Source organism: Patagioenas fasciata, chromosome 16, assembly GCF_037038585.1.
Source record: "Patagioenas fasciata isolate bPatFas1 chromosome 16, bPatFas1.hap1, whole genome shotgun sequence".
NCBI lineage: Eukaryota > Metazoa > Chordata > Aves > Columbiformes > Columbidae > Patagioenas > Patagioenas fasciata.
Window position 1 is genome coordinate 3310467 of NC_092535.1, and position 18459 is coordinate 3328925.

General features: G+C 46.0%; 1 protein-coding gene across 1 annotated transcript in view; it reads left to right on the plus strand.

The window, feature by feature from the left end:
* The window catches only part of PPP1R16B (protein phosphatase 1 regulatory subunit 16B), a 42987-nt gene extending 24711 nt beyond the window's left edge, over positions 1–18276 (plus strand). The window contains exons 2-10 of the mRNA XM_065849622.2: positions 3464–3534; positions 5751–5896; positions 8096–8199; positions 8516–8640; positions 9120–9245; positions 9595–9670; positions 10592–10721; positions 11463–11631; positions 12212–18276. Of these exons, the coding sequence (XP_065705694.1) occupies positions 3464–3534; positions 5751–5896; positions 8096–8199; positions 8516–8640; positions 9120–9245; positions 9595–9670; positions 10592–10721; positions 11463–11631; positions 12212–12733 (1469 nt within the window). The 3' untranslated portion in view covers positions 12734–18276. The remainder of the gene's footprint in view (positions 1–3463; positions 3535–5750; positions 5897–8095; positions 8200–8515; positions 8641–9119; positions 9246–9594; positions 9671–10591; positions 10722–11462; positions 11632–12211) is intronic.
* Positions 18277–18459: the final 183 nt, after the last annotated feature.

Below are 18459 nucleotides of genomic sequence, written 5' to 3' on the forward strand. Positions count from 1 at the left end.
AATATAAATTGAAGATTAATGTATACCATCTTGGCGTGTGAGAGGTTCAATTATAGGCAGAGCAGGCAGAATAATGGGTAATACATTTGAGTGATTGTTCAGTTAATATAATTTGCAATGAATTATTCACAACAGTTTGTTCACCCAGCTCTTATTGTAATCATTTTCATTCCTTCATTTGCTATGCGTTCGAAACCGCTTCCCACAACTTGTGCTTGACATGTCATGAAGTATATCCACGCACCCAGCCCTTTCTCCCCACCTCCCCCGCCTACACGCCAAGAAGGACAGGTTTTAAAGAGCTCAGCACTTTAGGCACTGAGCTCTCTATAAGAAGTTAATCATAAGTGTTAGAGTGGAGGCTGCTGCTTGCTGAATACACCGATGTGACTCATAAAAACTTCTTCTGTTGGACTCGGGGTGACCTCAGCTCGCAGAGGGCTCACGGAGGACCCATCCCCACGCTATACCTTGTGTGTATGGGGGAATCTTTATTTCATGAGTGATGTGCCGAGGCTGTAGCTGACAGAAGGCGATCAGCTGGTGTTGAGTGATTAATCTGTGTCCTTGCGAGCTGAAGCGTGTACTCCCTACCTGTGTGGCATCATTCATGACTGGAGATTTGAAGAGAAGCCCTTTGCTTGCTCAGGTCCCTGTCCCTTGTGTTGCACATTAAGCAGTGGAGTTGGGTGGGTGGCAGTGCCACAGCACCGGAGCTGAGTGTTCGGCTTCCAGCACTGCAAAGTGTTGCATTTGTGCAACCCCTATTCCTGTTCCACCGGAAAACCCACAAATGCACATTTCTCCTGAAGTTCGTCAGGACTCATTCTTCCCGTGGGGAAGGTGTCCAGGTCATCTCTCCACAATCCTCTTGCAGGTCTGTCCGCAGGGAGCGGGGGGTGATGAAGCTGCTCTTTGCCACCCTATGCCCGGGTGCTGGGCAGGAATCGGGGCTGCATTCTGCCACAAGCTTGGTGAGATTCTGGGTAAATCCCCTCGCTTGTAAAAGGGGGCATATGAAATAGGGAATCAGAGTTGTTGGAAACTTGTGCCTAGCTGTTGGGGTTTGTTGTCTGGAACATGAAGAATACTGAAGGCAACATCCCTCTGACTTCGGGGACGAGAGCCAGGATTTGTCGCTCCCCTGCTGAACCCCGAGATGCCAACTCCAGCTTAGGACTGGTTGGAAAGGAGGTTCATTTCTTCTTCAAGCCGTGTTTACCTGGACTTATCGGTATCACATCTACACCTAGCTGCATTACCTGACTTTTCTGTGCTCTTTTCTGATGTCTTGTGGTTGTTGGTCTTCAGTGTGTTGGGAGACACTGGGAAATGTTTTGAGGGCTGCGGGTGAGCTGGTGTCCAGGGCAGATGGGAGCTAAGGGAGGTGCAATGCGAGCACGATGGATGCTGCGGGGGTTGCTGGAGAAGTCAAAGCTGCTTTAGGGTAAGATAAATCCTCCTCTGAATCTTAACCCTTCAAGGACAGGCTCTGTCAAGGCACAGTCACAGAGCCTTCAACACAAAATGCCACACTGCGTAACAAGCTGGTATTTATGCTACTGTTCTTCCCATAGAGGGACAGCACTTTTAAGATTTATCTGCCACCATCTACTTGTCCAAATCTCCATAATCAGGCAAAACATGATTATGGACCTGCGTGTCATTTGTACACGATGGCTCCTTAATGACTGAGATTGAATTAAAACCCTAATGGCAGAGCATCTAAAGCAAATAACAGGCAACCAGCTCCACTGGCTAATGACTCGCCTGTCGCTCAGCTTGGATTAGGAGAGCAGGAGCTTGGGGCTGGCCAGAAACAGTAGAAGCACGGTCATTAAATTGGATATACTGGCGGCGTGTGGGGCTTTTGTTACTGTCAAGCATGCGAGTGTCGGGGCTGTGAGCCGCACGTAGGCGTGGGGCTTCCTGCACTGGGCTTAGGGCTGGAAAAACCTCAGACTCTTTGGACTCTCCGTGGTGAGGGATGAGTTTTGTTCTTTGTTGTATTCTGCTCTTTTGTATCGGTTTCATCGAGCAGGTGTCAATGCCTTGAAATTATTTCCAGCAAACGTAAATTCCAGCGTTCATTTTGAGTCAGGTGAAATGATCCCATGATGTAAAGTCTTTTATTTCGCTTCTGTTCTGTTTTGCCTTCCTTTTTGGGAACGTCAGACCCCTGGCTTTCAAACAAAATTTCACTTTGATTCAATTTGTCTCTCTTGCGAGTGCGTTTTCCAGGTCTTTTAAACAAAGCTTCATAAATCAACATTGATGTCATTGTGGACGTGTTTTCCATTTTCTGCTTTGGATGCCAGGGGTGCTGTGTCCCCAGGGGCAGCCGTGATGTGCTGGGCAAAGGGCTCCCTCTAACAGGGGGGCCGCGCTCCATGGGTCTGAAGCAGCAGCAGAGCCTGTAGGTTCTTTGGGACCAACAAACCTTGCTGCCGTTTCAATTGCCAGCTCTGAAGATGGTGATTTCCCTTTTAGCTTTGTTAGTGTTCCTTATTTTGCAGCTCTGGTTTTGCTTAATAGTTGCATCCTTGCCACCAAGTAAGACAGAACTTGAATATCTGTTGCTACCGTGGCCTCAGGGAGATGATTATGAACCTCGGGCTTGTGCTGTGCTGTCAGTGACATTTGAGGTGAAAAAAGCATTAGGTAGTGAAAGCTCTGGAGAAAAAGCAGGGAAGGAGCAAGTAAACAACAGAAGATGGGTATAGATCATCAAATTCTGTCAGCAGTGTTGAATTTGAAGAGTTCCTGGTGCTGCTATTAATTTACTTCCCCTGCCAGCCTATTTTGCTATTACCCCATGCAAGACCTGTACCTTAGAGCAAACTTGTTTTACCTCGAGGCTGATGGCTTTTCATGTGTTTCAGAAATTTGCATTTTAATGGAATAAATCTTATCCTTTCTCCCCAAAGCAGCAATAAAAAAGTAAAGCTGCTGGGAAGCTTTCTTCAAATACCTAACAGCTCATGTGAAGAGTCCAAAGCAACCCTGGGGTATTTTAGATTGGGCGGACCCCTGAACGTATTGGGTGTCTCGTCCCAGATTGATAACTTCATCCCCCCCCAGAGAGATCTCACTTATGATTTTAACTTGGGACCCAAAAATCACTGGTTGCCTCTGAGCTCTCCTGGGTTGCATTTTGCAGGCGTTGCAAAGCACAAGATAAAAACGTAGATTGTTCCAGCACAACCATATGAAAATGAGAGGGGTAACAGCAAAGTCTCCTCTGAAAGGAAGTTGGGAGAAAATTGTGTGCTGGTGCTCTCTGCTGGGTAAAACCAAGAAGGCTTTTTGCTCACCAGCACTGCGGTGGCTGTGGATTCACGCCAGTGTGGAGCTCTTGACCGTGGGGTCTCCTGCAGCTCAGCCCACGCTGGGACAACCGAGAGTAAGAGATGGGTCGGGATCACTGATCTGACTCCTTTCCTCCTGTCTTCTTCCCTTACAGTGTGTTACTTGCTGAAGAGCAACATCAGCCCAGACCTGTGCAATGAAGACGGATTAACTGCACTGCATCAGGTGAGGCGTGGGAGGAGGTCACAGCTCCCTGCACCATCAGTCACATCTTCCCGCTGCCCTCTGAGCAGACCTGCTGGGGAGAGCAGAAAGAAACTGCTATTTCACTTTGTTGCTCAGTCAAAGCAGTGAAACTTCACCATGTTGTGCTGGTGATCCTGTTTCTTGGGGAGCAAACTGAGATCAAACCCTTCTCTTGCTGTATCCCAGACTTTGTTCAGTGATAATAAGAGCTCGGGAATTGGGGCTGGGTTTCAGATGTGAGCATTTCTCCCAGCCTTTAATCCTTGCAGGGCTGGGCTGTGAACTCTTAAAGTGGATTAACTCAATTTTAGAGACTTTGGCAACCCATGAGTTTTGAAACTGGTTTAGATAAATGATGCACAGGGTGTTTGGAGCACCTGCTGCCACTCTCTGCAGGCTCAGGGGCTTCCAGAAACCTGAATGAGATGGCAGCAGCTGATCACCAGTAAAATAAAGACTTGTCAGAGTGGTGTGTAAGTCTGTGTCCTTCCTCAAAGCCTCTGCACTGATGCCATGAGGGTTTTTCTGTTATTTTAAGGCCCCTGTCCCCATCCCTCCTTGTAAGTCTTGTTTTTTGGTGCAAAAGCATCAGGAGAGTGATTCCCCCGGGACTCGCTGTGCCTGGCAGCTGCCGCCTCCGCTGCCATGAAACAGTGGCACAGTTGTCACACGCACTGCGAGGGCGGAACGGGGACTCGTGGCTTTCTCTCCGTTAGTCCCTGCTCTAAATGCCCCCATTGACTTGGGATTTTTGACTCTTTTGCAAGTCACTTGCTCTCTTCAAAGCTGGGTGGATGTTTGCTTAAAAATGAGAACTGGCCCCTGGAAGAATAAAAGGTCCCCAGCACCTCTCTGATGAGATGCAATTGTGCACACAGAGAGACAGCAGCCTCATCGCGTTCATCACCAGCTGCTGAAGCCAGGGAGGATCCCACGTTGCCCACTGAAGGATCTGTTATTGTAAAGGTGCATTTGGGAGTTGAGGTGGGAACTTTGCATCCGCTAGAATTAATTGAATCCCTGCAGAGGGAGAAGCTGCCACATCAACACTATTGCCCATTAGCAGTGGCTTCCAGTGGAGGATGAAACTTATGCTTCTGTGATAACTTGGCTGTGTGACAGGCATGATTTTAACCTCACTTCCATATACAAACTATAAACAGAAATACATAAAAGGTCCTTGTCACTCAGCTGCTAAAATGCTTGCTGTGGGGTGTGATTCAGCCCCATTACAAGCCCATATTGCATTGCTGAGCTGCGAGTCTCCCGTGTGGGTCTGCAGTAATGTCTAGACCACAACCAGGCTTCTTGCACAAGAACTATTCTTATTTTAGTGTCTTTATCATATGCGTGTTCATGTCAAGAAGTGAGCACGAGGTGGATCAAAGAGCGAGTTCCACCTTCCCCAAAGGAAAGCGGTTGAGGTGATTTTTGCAGCTGCCTCTGGGACTGTGGTGTCAGTGCATCAAGGATGCTGATTATTTTTTTCTCAGGAAATGAAAGGTGCCCTGTGAAGTATCTCATAATTCTGAGAAACCAACTTGCATTTTTTCAGATAACTCTGGTAGGTAGCGTGAGCTGCTGAGAAGACTTTTACTCATCACATGCCAGTGTGTGGGATTTTCCCTAAGAAAAGGGAATGTCAGCTTGTCAGCTCATCCCTTGGTATGTGGTTAAACTGGTTACATTGAATTTCTGCTATGTTTGCTCTTGAATATGGAAGACCCAGTGGGACAGAAGCTGTGTGCATATTTCACAGAATCCCAGAATGTCAGTGGTTGGAAGGGACCTGGAAAGCTCATCCAGTGCAATCCCCTCTGGAGCAGGAACACCCAGCTGAGGTTCCACAGGAAGGTGTCCAGGCGGGTTTGAATGTCTGCAGAGAAGGAGACTCCACAACCTCCCTGGGCAGCCTGATGTTTGCTCTTGTTCCCTACTGGTTCTACCCCCAAACCAGAAGACCCTGTAAATCACAGTGACCTTCAGTCTGCCCAGTGTAGGGGTTCTGCATGGTGCCTTTCTCACCTGCTGTGCTCCAGCTGGTGTTTAACTCTGGTGGGGATGCTTGTTGCCAAACACTGCCATATAAAGCAGGTCTCAATATGCAGGTACCCTGGTACAACTGAGCAGGTATGAGCCTCATCTTCCCAAAGTTTTAATAAAAAAACAATCTGTCTGCATCTCTTCCTCACCAGTGCTGCATAGACAACTATGAAGAGATAGTCAAGCTTCTCCTCAACCATGGGGCCAATGTCAACGCGAAGGACAACGAGCTGTGGACTCCGTTGCACGCAGCAGCCACATGCGGTCATATCAACCTGGTGAAGATTCTCATCCAGCAGTAGGTGGCTTTTTGTGTGTCCCTTTCTGCAGATCTGATTCTACCCACAGCTTCTGTGGATGGAAACCGAGACTGCTTAGCACCTTGTAAGACTGCAGCGGTGGTGATTATTCCCTGCTTTCAGGCTATTCGTGAGAGTCCTTCCTGCATGGGGCAAGGGGGTGGAGGAGGAAGAGCAGAAAGGCTGAGGAGAGATGCAGTAAAACCTTAAATGACTCAGTTTCATGAAGCTTCTGGAGACTGGGCCAGAATTTGCTGCTTTTTGTCTGTATTCTGGTGTGTAAATGTCTGTGTTTGTGCTTGTTGAACCACAATCACTCGATGCATAGAAATAGGAGCAACCAGCACGATCCACCTTCAAGCTCTTAAATACAGCTTCAGGTCTTCCAGCCACAGCCAAAGAGACACTGATATAGGAGGACAGCAACATCTTTGTGTAGCTCACATACTTGGGTGAACTTTGTGACCTGTCTTACTGGCTCTTAATTAGGAACCAGTTAGCTTCTTGTACTGTTTGTTCCCCAGTGGTGTGACACTGGTGCTCGCACTGGACCTTCCACTTGACTTTACCAAGGCCCTAAATAAAGCTCAAGTCTTTCCTAGACTTGCTGGCAAGAAGGAAGAAGCCAGATGTGTTTTGAGCTGTCTCATGTGCAGCATTTAATGAGCACCTGCTGTAAATCCTGTCTGGAGCAGGTAGTCCTGACTCGGGAGCCTTCTCCATTTCCCGGAGCGATGGTGTAGAGGACATGGTGTCCTTTGGGAGCGTTAACGTGCTGCCTCGCACAGCAGCGCCTGCTGCTCCTCCCTGGGGAGGGACATTCCTTCCCATGACACTGTCATCTGAGAGACCAGCATTGAAAATCTGGCCCTTCTTTGGCTATATAATGAAGGATGTGGAGCAGAGCATGCAAATCATCCCTTGGAGGACATTCTCACTTGGGCTGGGAAGTTTTTGAATGGGGGGCATAAAAATGGAGCAAACAAATGTGGAACAATGTAGTGCATTCCTGACTCTTAATTGAAAATAAGGGAGTGTTATGGGGATTGGTGGCAAGGTGAGGAGCTGGAGCTTATGGTGCTGATTGTCATAGACTGTCCTGTGGTAAGTAGTTGTCAGTGAATTTGGACTAGAGTAGCCTAATGTCATGACCCTATACTCAGAAACAGTCTTCCCCTAGACTTCCAAGGAATAAGGCGATTTAATTTGCTGGCTACAATCAAAGTTCTCCTTTACAGGAGATGTCAAATATCAAATGACTGGTTAAATGCTACCTTTTAAGCCAATGCTATTGGCGACGGGACCTGGAACCCTTGCAGACCATCAGAGGAAGCGGCACACAAAAGATGTCCAGTGTCTTGCTTTTTTATTTGCTGATTATACTAATGCTGGTACTTTGCAAATGGGAGTTTCAATGTAGCTTGCTCTGCTCAGGCAGAGAGGCAAAAATAAGGAAAGAAACAGGAATCTAAATGCAGATGGATACTGTCTGCTGTCCTTCCAAGGCTGGTAACTGTCAAAGTAGATCAGAATTCAGCAGAAAATATTTAACAGCTGGCTAAATCACCGCAGTTCAGAAGAGGCTGGAAATTTCTTACTGTATGGGAATATGGGCACAGCAATCAATTTACTGGCAATTTTACTTCCCAGTAGTGACCTCCTGGAATCACTAAAGCACTTAGAGACATGCTTTTGGACACTCAGAAATAAAAATTCACCAGTTGACAGGACACATTTTTTAATACTGGTTTTCGCCACCATGCCCTTGGCTAGATGGAGGGCTCCCTCCACTCTTCAACCCGTATCTTTCCCAAGTTTTCTGGTCCTTGTGAACTTTCCACTGAAGGACTGCTGGATGCCCAGATAACAAGCACCTGGTAGTTGCTTAGCATTGTTACCAGAAATTAAGCAAATAAATCGCTTTGATCATTGAGAAACTGCTGGTCTGTCCAGTGCCAAGTTCAGGAGAGGACAGGAGGTGTCACGTCCTGCCTTTCGTCCTCTTCTGGAATTTATCCTCCCCATTCATAGCTCCACGGCTTTGCTTCAAGTCTTTGTCATCTCACACAAATCTTGGTGACGTTTGGGCAGCTATTAAACCCAGTAAGTTTTTGCTAAGCATTTATCCCAGCGTTTGGTGCCGTCTGCTCTGGGATGTCTGAAGTCCTTTCTCGTGTAACTCCACTTTCTCCTTGCAGCGGTGCGGACTTGTTGGCGGTAAATGCGGATGGCAACATGCCGTATGACCTCTGTGAAGATGAACCAACTCTGGATGTCATTGAGACTTGCATGGCCTATCAAGGTAAGGAGACTGAGTTCATAGAAAATACAAAAATGGGTCAATGTAGTACTAAAAATTACCTTGTTTCTCTGCTCTTGATTTGCCTCTGGACAAAAGCAGAGAGCTGCTGCCTGGCATAATTTCTTGGAACCCACCTCTGCCCAGTTTCTCTGATTCCTCAGTAATGATGAGGGTGAAGGACAACTGGCAATCCCCTTAGCTACATAGTGTCTGAAAAGGATGTGAGGTCATTTCAGCCACAAATCCTAAGTCTAATTTTAATCAACCAGTGGAGACAATGACCCTTTTGAACTCTTCTAACTCTGAATTTCAACAGGAATTACACAGGAAAGGATCAATGAGATGCGGGCTGCTCCAGAGCAGGTCATGATCTGTGATATTCATGACATACTTGCAACTGGACAAGACCTGAACCGGACTGATGCCCAAGGTGCTACACTGGTGAGTGAAACTGCTGCGGCTTCACTCTTGTCTTCCTTCAGCCCACAGGTTACAAAACCTGCCCCATGGCAGGAATTATACAGAATCAATGTGTACAGGTCACTGAGAGCAGTGAGGAAGCTATTTTGATCTTTTTCCCTGTTTTAGTTTATTGTCACGTAGGAACAGGCTCTGTCCATGAGTATGGCTGACATAATTTGATTTAAAATATGGAAAAATTATTTTTCTAACCCATATATGTAAGTTATTTTAACAACTGATAAGGCGTGTCTTCCCCAAACAGCATTATATGCAGGTAATACTGAGTTTTAGTAACAGGAACAACCTGCTTTTTGACCTGATGGCATCTGCTGAATGTGGAGTGTGCTGCCTGTCCAGATCTAGACTCAGAGGTTATCCAAGAAATTCAGCTGAAACTTGGTGTATAAAACCATTCGTGGTCCTTGCAGGTGGTTCATGCTCTGTTCCTTGTCTCCTAGCTGCATATAGCTGCAGCCAATGGTTATCTGCATGCAGCTGAAGTCCTTCTTGACCAGGGAGCAAGCCTGGATGTTAAGGACTGGGATGGCTGGGAACCGCTTCACGCTGCTGCTTTCTGGGGACAGGTAAGGATGTTGTTGCAAATGGCATGTCTGAGGGTGATGTTTCTTTCTGCCTGGGCAATTTTGGAGCACTCTGCAAATGGAAGAAACCTGTACTAGGGCTGGACTCAGTGGACAGTGTCAGCTGAGGGTTTTGGGGCTCTGAAAAGAACCCGTTGCTGAGAAAGTTTGGGGAGAGTATGTCTGAGCAGTTGGATGGTAGGAGCAATGTTTAACATCACACGCATACCAGAATAATTTGAGGCGAGTTGAGCATGCACGCCATTGCTTCTTATCTTATTCCACCTGTTCAGCTTTGAGGAGGACAGTATTTACCTAAAATACCCTGATGAACCTGGCTTTCTTTCTCTAGATGCAGATGGCTGAGTTGCTTGTGTCCCATGGAGCTAGTTTGAGTGCCAGGACATCTTTGGATGAGATGCCAATAGGTGAGTTCACTAAGCTTAAAAAATAGAGATCACTAAGAAAAACTTCTCCCCCTAAGCGTGCTGGAGTCTTCATATGGTGCTTTCAGAAGCATCAACATTATTGTTCAGGTGTCTTCAGAATCCAAGTTAGTTACTTTAACTGGGGCTGAAGTTTTAAAGTGCCTACTTTGTTACTTGTGAAAACACTTCTTGCTCATAAAAACAAGGGAAAAGGAGTTTCTCAAGCATCAAGTCTTTCTCCTGTGTGTTTCCGCTCCTATTATCCCTCTGCACCTGTGCTTGGGAGACTCCCTGGCCTTGTATTGTAGTCTTGGACCTGACCTGTTGAGTGTAGCCCTAGGACAGTTGTCTAACTTTGCTTCGATGCAGTGAAGTGTGGTAAACTAGAACAGGCTGGAAAGGAAAGCGAAAGCACACAAGTCTCAGAACAGATTGCAAGTAAAACTTCCAAAGTGCTAGCATCTGACCATGTGCACTATAACCTTGTGCCACATTTTCTTTTGGCAAAAGGTGTTCTGAGCCTTAATTGAGAAATATGCTGCATTCAGGGGAGCTGCAGTCTGGTAATTCCAGATATTTCTTTTTCCTCCATCTTGAAGCATTGATACAGTCAATGTATCTCTCACCCTTCCATGGGTAAAGGCACAACATGCTGCAGAGATAGGACAAAGTCTGGCTGAACAGCTGGATCACCGCAAGGCTGTCACAATCAGCAGCTCTGTTTTTCTGGTGCTGTTTAGCTATCCAAACCATTTGTTTAAATATTAATGTGCTAAGCATATTCAGCTTAAATTTCCCTTCTTCTCCTCCTGGCATTTGTAGTTGTAAATAGAAGGAAGGTGCAGTTATTAACAGTAACGTGATGTTAATGGCACCACGCTTGAACTGTCCAGTTAATGGCTTGGTTTGTGTATGCCGTAGATCTGTGTGAAGAGGAGGAATTCAAAGTCTTACTTCTGGAGTTGAAACACAAACACGATGTGATCATGAAGTCTCAGATGAGACATAAATCCTCCCTGAGTCGAAGGACCTCCAGCACTGGCAGCCGGGGGTAAGCGCGTTGTTCCCTGTGGGCCACCCAGGTGCGGTTCTTGGCCACCCAGGTGTGGTTGCAGAGCACCCTACATACAAAGAACAACCCGTCTGTCCTTTCTGAACCAACTCTGAAAAGCAGAAGCTGATTTTCAGGTGCTGAAGGCAGAGATGCTCTGAAGAGTGGTTCTTTCACTAGCAAGGGATGGTGTTTCTTTGGGGGGAAATTGGGTCTGTGCTGTTGTAAGAACTCCTCTGAACAGAGAACCAAGTGGTGAGAATTCACCGCGTTGAGCCACTGATACTGGTGTGTAGGAATCAGTGTTTCAAATGGATTAACTTGGGCTCTTCAGTAGTACTTCTTATGGCCAAGATCCTGTGTTGAGACAGTTTGCGCAGGTCTTTATGTTTACCAGACACCAAATCAGTCCCACAGACCACAGAACTCCCTGAAGAGCCCGTGGGCCCTTGCCCTCTACGTATATTCCCCTGGTTGCAGAGTAGATCCATTAGGTGAGCCGCATGAGATCGAAAGCAGATTTGCAGTACTACATTAAAACTCCTTACAATTCCTCCCACCTTTAATATCCACACCAGTGCCTTTGCTTTGTGTGGGTGCCAGGAGCCTGAATTCATGTTCCATTCCAGTGGGAGAGGCTGTGAGGTGGGAGGACGAGGTGAGAAGAGCTGCAGGGTAAGAGGAGTTGTCATGTCCTGCTCACAGCTTCGATGTCCCTTGTCCCTTGTCCCTGTCCCGCAGGAAGGTGGTGAGGAGGGCCAGCCTTACGGACCGAACAAACCTCTACAGGAAGGAGTGCGAGAAAGAGGCCATCGTCTGGCAGCAACTGGGGGTGGCAGAAGAAGGAAGAAACTCAGGTCTCATTGGAGAAATTGGAGAGACTCGGTCTGACCAGGAGAATACAGACCCTGTAAGGAATCTCTTCCGTATTATGGGAGTCACCGAGGAGGGCTGGTAGTGCAGGTTCAGTAGCAATGGGTGCCCTGGGGTGGAAGGTGGCTAAAAAATTAGTAAACCTCATCCGTCAGATGTACGCAAAAGATCAAATCCTCATTTGATATAAATTGGCATACCCCACTCAGGTGGAAAGACTGCTTTGGATTTACAGCTGCATAGTTTTGAGATGTAGCCCTAGCAGAAAATACAGTATGTACATTTTCTCTTTACAGCTGACAAATCGGTAATTGCAAAAGAATTGTAGTCTTGTTTTGCAGTTATTTGTTTTTAATTCAGTTATTGTCATGTTATATTAATATGTGTACCTGGGTTTTTTGGTGAGTCCTTCTGAGTTCATGTTCCTGGTTGGGAACCGCTCCTGGCTGGGGCTCACAGCATTACAGGGTGCTGTCAGTGGGTGAATTCAGTGTTTGTGCTACAATACCTGTCTGGTGGAAGGGCTGAGTATGAGCAGGCTTAGGAAGTACTCACAGGATAAACTGTGTTACGAGGGATAGGGGAATATGCTCTTCTTTCATGTCTTCTTGTTACAGAATTCAGTGCTGGAGAACTCTTCCCTCCTTCCGGAGTTAGCAAACAAAAGCACCCAGTGTGACTCTGAGATCCCCCTGCAGAATGGACTCATGGCATCCGCCAGCCCTTACCAGTACACCTTCTCCAACGGGGACGTTTGGAGTATGCACGCTGACCCCGACGGCAACCCCGGCCACATGCTGCCCTACAGCAACCCCGGGCTCCCCGACACGCAGCAGTTCTGGGGCGCCTACAAGGAGCACAACCACCAAACCCTCTCCGAACTGAAGCGGCAGCGGGCAGCAGCCAAACTCCTCAACCACCCTTTCCTCAGCACCCACTTCAGCAGCGGCGTGGCAGGAGTTGCTGAGAATGGGGGTGAGGCCAAGTCACACCTAATCGGATCCAGGACTTCTCCCTACAGCTCCAATGGGACCTCGGTGTATTACACAGTGGCCAGTGGTGATCCACCCCTCTTGAAATTCAAAGCTCCCATGGAGGAAATGGAAGAGAAGGTGCATGGGTGCTGCAGAATTTCCTAGTCTCATCTGTTTCTCACCCCAGAGGAAACAAGACGTGGGTGGGCTGGTTGGATCCATCACAGCGGCCAGGTTGTTTGTGTTCCAAGGGGAGAATTTGGACATCCTGACTGCAGCAGCCACGTTCATCTTGAATTGTACTTAACCCTGCCAATTACTTCCATTGCAGTTGAATGAGTAATGCATGTGGAGCAAGGCTCTCAGGAGAGGAAGGGATGTGCATCAGTTTGATGTAAAAAGAGTCATCTTAGCCTTGCTCCATGGCAAAGGGAAATATGGTGTGCTGCCTCCCCATCCTCAGGAAGTCAAGAGACGCCTTGGAATGAAGAAAAGATCTGAATTATAATCTCTGCATCTGAGCCTCTTGCTGGAAGTCACCAAGCTTCTGGAAGGTGACAGTTCAGACCTGAATTTTCACTCTTGGGTGATGCATAATATCTTGGAAGGGAGATCAACCCCCACATGGGGTTTGCAAGAGTGGACAGAGCTGTTTTCCGTACAGCTGAATGCAGCACTTACAGGGCCTGAGCAACAAGCAAGCGTGAACACTGTGCTTGCTTTAGGAAGTTTGCAAGGTGTTATCCCTTCACCATCAAAAACTGTGCTGGGGGGTCCTGTTCTGCTCTTGTAAACTCGTTACTGCAGATTGCCATCAGGTTTGAAGCAGAACTTTTCCTGGAACGGGCTTCACTCCATAGGCTTTAAAACTGATGTTGCAATAAGGGGCCCTGGCAATAGAATTTTACTGCAATAAAATACTGACAAAGGTCTACATTGGGATAAGTAATTTAAAAAAACTTATTTGTACTATTTAGACTCTTAATTTGTTAAAACTGAAAAGACTTTTGCTGATCTCACTTTCCTATTGATTCTGTTTGTTTACTCTGTACGCTCAACACAGATTCTAGGGGCAGTATGCTTTTGCATTCCGATTTTTTCTGGATTTCCAGAACCACAGGGCTCGAGAGGGACGAGGAGGAAAGGCTTGCCGAACCAGAAATGCCATGAAAGCTTTTCTGATCTCCCTAGATGTTACAACGCTTGTGTTAACCTGCAGTCTTTGGCTGATAAATAACAGTTAAATCATCGCTTTGGTAGTTGAAAGTTGCAGCAGGGCAGGAGGTTGGTTTTTGTCTGTTTTCCAGCTCTCATGCTGAAGTCGTCAGCTGAGATTAGCAGCTGTCAGAAGACTTAAATGCCTCTGTGTGTAAGGGAGTCCCGTAGTGCCATGCAGTACTTAGCAAAGCCTCTCTGCTGGGTGTTCGTGTAGTTTGTGTCAGCTCTGACAATACCTGAGAAACAGCTGCTTGGTGTAACCCAGGGGTTTGGCATTGGCTCCTCAGCAAATTCAGGCTTTGCGTACCCGGGGGAGGTGAAAGGAGAGAGCCCCAGGGATACGGCTCTGAGGAACTGGCCACAGTTGAGTTAACAAGTTGTATCTAGAGAATAACTGTAAATCTTCAACCCTTTTTCTGCACAGAGGGGCTATTGCACATGTAACAGTTTGCCTGCATGAATGCGTGTCTTCTCAGGTGGTGTAAATTCCAAACTCTGTAACCCACCATGGATTAAATCCAGCTCATGTAGTTGTGCTTTTCCAAGCAACAGCAAATGCAGCTTCCACCGGTCTTCCTTGTAGCTGAGAGCTGTCAAACATCAACATTACGCTTCACTCCTCCTGTGAGAATCCTCCCAGCCTTTCCTTTTTTTAGGCTATAAAAAGTTGACGTAGGCTGCTGGTGAGTGTTAAGTGCTACCCTCTGCTCCCCATCAAATCCAGCCCAGTGCTGGAGCTGGATGTTTTATGGGATGGGGCTCTGGGTTCCTCATTCTCAGCTCCTCGAGGCCACAGCCACACCAGAAACACTGTTGGACCTGTGAGATCATTACCAGGCTGACAATTTACTCTTTTGAACTCTTTAAGATACTATTTTCTTCCTTGACCAGTTCTAATAACAGGTTAGAAAATGGTAGCAGTTGATCTGACTCTCTTAAAACCTCGGTTCAGTTAAAGGCAGGGGGTTTCTTTGTATGTTTTGAAACACTCAGAGAAATTGGGCTTCCTCCCTTATTGAAACACATATGCTAAATATAAGACTAGAAAATACTTTTGTGCTTGATTTAACCTTGAGGGATTTTTAAAAGTAATTCTGTAGTAGGAATAAGATGATTTGGTAACTGGACAGACTTCACTGCATGTGTGTGTGGTTAACAGCAAGACTTCTGGTTACCTCGAGAAAATTATTCTGAGATCACACCGAGTGCAGCCTGGATATTACTGAACGGGGAGATGATCTCTAAGGTTTCTCTGTTCCTGCAGTTGTGGGGTTCATCTCTCCACATCCATCCTATTGAGAATTCTGGACTCTGTAACAAATTCCGGTGCCGCTATCCACTAGGTTGTAAGTGGTGCAAAATTTGGTCCATTCCCTGTTTGAGGAAGGAGGAGCTGGGCCCTTTTCCTTCTCAGAGCAATTTTTTTGCTGTTGAGTATGTTGAATCCTACCTGACTGCAAGCAAATGAAAACAACATCATTGAACGTGATAGTGGTGAGGAGCTTGAGGCTTGTTTTCACTGAGAGCTGTTAAAACTGTAGGACACCCATCCATTTTAGACAAACGGCTTTTAGCCTGTCAGTATTTCACTCTGTTTATATGTAGAGTTCCAGGAACTCATCCCTCTAGCTGTGATCCTGAGCAAAGCAACAATTGATTTACTATCAGGCAAAAAATATTACAGGTTGTAGATTACAAAACATCCCCCTAATTAGACTTTACATTGTAATTGTAAAATTGGCTGTAATACAGCTCTCCTGGCTTTATCACTGTAAGCTAACATGCTCGCTGAAGTCTGGTGGCATCTGATCAAATGTAATAAATTCTTATGAGACAAGAGAGTCGGTAATGATAAATCTTCCAGGATATGTTTCCCAGCCATGGCAAGTATTTATCTACTGCTGGCTTTGGCTTGAAGTTGCATAGAGTGGAACTTGCAAAGGAGTGACCTGGAATGGATTAATCCTTATGTGTTGGTGACATCTGGGATGTAATGGTCGCTGCCTGTGGGGCACTGGAAATACGCTCAGGGAAGAAGCCAGCAGTTCACGCTGCATGCAGAGTTGTTTGCTCTAGGTCTGGGATGAGCAATTCTGCAAAGTGGATATTTAACCTGCCTCTGGTAAAGCATTTTGTAGGGACAAACAGGCTTTTGGGGGAATAACAAATACATAGATACTCCTACATGTGCATTGTAGGAGCCTACCTCTAAGAATAGAGCTTTTTATTATAAAAGTTAGCAGTGTTACACCAGTAGTGGCGTTTTTATATGTATGTGTTTGAAAGGCCATCCCAGTGGAAAGCTCTGAGGTACATAGCAGAAGGCACTTGGCTGTTTCATTGTATCTTAATATTGCTAAAAAGCTGTAGAAACTAGAAATCATATTGTGACTGGCACATCAAGCACTTGGTTTATTAGAGGAAGATTTGGAGGGGTTTATGCTGTGCTCAGTGTTTTTAGGCTCAGTAAATATCTATGTACAGACTGAAGGTCAGATTGGAGTCCTACTTCTGTTAGCAGTAATCCAGAGGTTGTAGTTGTTCATACAGACTACGCGAAGATTTGAGGATGTGGATGTATTGACGGGTCTTCTGTAGGCAGAGCTGCACATGAGAACAACCCTTCTGCTTGCAATATCTTCTTGTATGCTGAAGGCAGCCACTGGCTGGTTGATGAGAGCCCCTTTACTTTCCATGTTGAAGGAGCTTTTTTTAGATGGAAAAAAGGTGTCTCTGCTTTACTGAGCTCAACCGAGAAAGTCCCAGCACCGAAATGTTAGATAAGGGCTCAATACCACTGCTGGGATCTGACATCGGACCTGCATCTGTATTTCATGTCTCAAGTGATGTGATTTTTGCCCATTTAGTCTCACTTCTGTGGTGCTCCAGAATCTGAAAATCCTCCCAGTTTGGGGAAGAACTGACTCTAGCCGATGTGGTTCTGTACCGTCTTGCAGGTGTGGTTGAATGACCACGAGGATGAGGGGCTCCTGGTAGGGAAAAAGAGCACGTCAGGGCAACAGCAATAACACATCAGTGCAATACTCCATGGAGGCTGTAAATTTGCTAGTTTATTGAGCGGGGTCTTACTTCATGGGGTTGAAAACACTTAGAAGCTCCCAAATGGCATTACAGCTTCTGCTTAGTGTTCTTTTGCTTTATCCTTGGAGGTCTGTTTACTCTCATCTCTGCTGAAACTAAATCAGCAATAGCGTGGAACAGGAATAACCCAGAAAGCAATAGCGCTGGTCTCCAGGGAGCCGCAGCTGAGCTGTTGTCCGTCCGCTGGAAGGTGTTCTCCCTGCGTCTGGATGTTTCTGTGCCTTATCGTTCTTGCTAAAGGTAACTCGGTAACTAGTCCCTGGAAGGAAGGTTTGTGGTGACTACGCGGTGCTGTTCTTCAACTTGGAGACTATTGTGCAAGGGGATCGCAGATCAGAGCATACCGGATTTTTTTGCTCTTTCATCTTCTCTCACGATCACCAGTTCTCTCTTCCTAAATACACAGAAAAGAAATGCACAGTCTTCATTCTAAGTTAACAAATCATGTTAACTTACGTTATTAAAGCAGTTCTCTACAGGCAGAGCCCAGAACATGCTTGTAGCAGCAAGGTCTAGCCTCTTACTACAGAACACAGCTAGGATTTACATTTTTATCTTGTTTTGCCTGTTGGCTGTACAGCAGAATTTGTTGTCCCTGGCTGTTATTCAGCCTTACTCCGCTGTTTTCACGATGCCCAAACTGGTGACGGACTTCTCAGTGCCCCCACGATCTGAGTACCGCTGGGTTCTTCAGGCAACATCTGCTGTGGCACAATTACCACCCAGAATATTTTGCTATTTTGCAACTGCAGAAGCTGTAGGAGAGGAGACACTGCTCAAGATCCCTGTTCCCAAACCTACACCAATGCAATTATTAATATCTCCACCCGCAGCTGGAGGGGAGATGTGGGTTTTTCATTAGTGCAGATGCAGCCTTAGTATTGCCACTTCTACATCTTCAGCCTCTAGACTGCAGTGTAAAATGGGCTATAGGAGCGTCGGTAGCCCCGGTGCAGCTCGGTGTGACGGCTGCGTGTACAGGATATTAACAAAAGATGGCAAGCCTTCTGCAATAATTCGTAATTCCATCGATCAGTAGTAAATGATGTACAAATAAAACTTGATGAAACGTATTTTATGTGGAAAAAAAAAAATAATGTAAGAACTGTATATTGTATTAGCAGCTTTGTGTATAAAATGGCATTTTGGCAATCAGAGTCTAATATATTTAATTTTTTTTTTTAAAGGATATTTGATATTGTATGGAATTGACTTTATTGCTACTGTAAGTATGAAAAGATAGTTTCTTAACATGTTGAAGCAATGCATAAAAAATTAAGTTGTATGTAAAACTCATGCCAAAAGGGTATGTCTGACAGTATTAGCACCTGACTCAATGTCTTTAATAGATTGAATTTTTTAATTTAAAAATTATATTAAATTTCTTTTAATAATACCAAAAATGCCACTGAGTTTGATTTAACTGGTTTACGTTTCGGAACTGCCTCAATGTCTGTCTCTGTTTCCCCTCTAACCGTAAGTACAGCCGGGAATTGTGCAAAAGAGTAAAACTCGGCAAGGGGCAGGTGTAGCTTTTTCTTTTTTCAGCGAGGGGACAGGCCTTTCCTGGA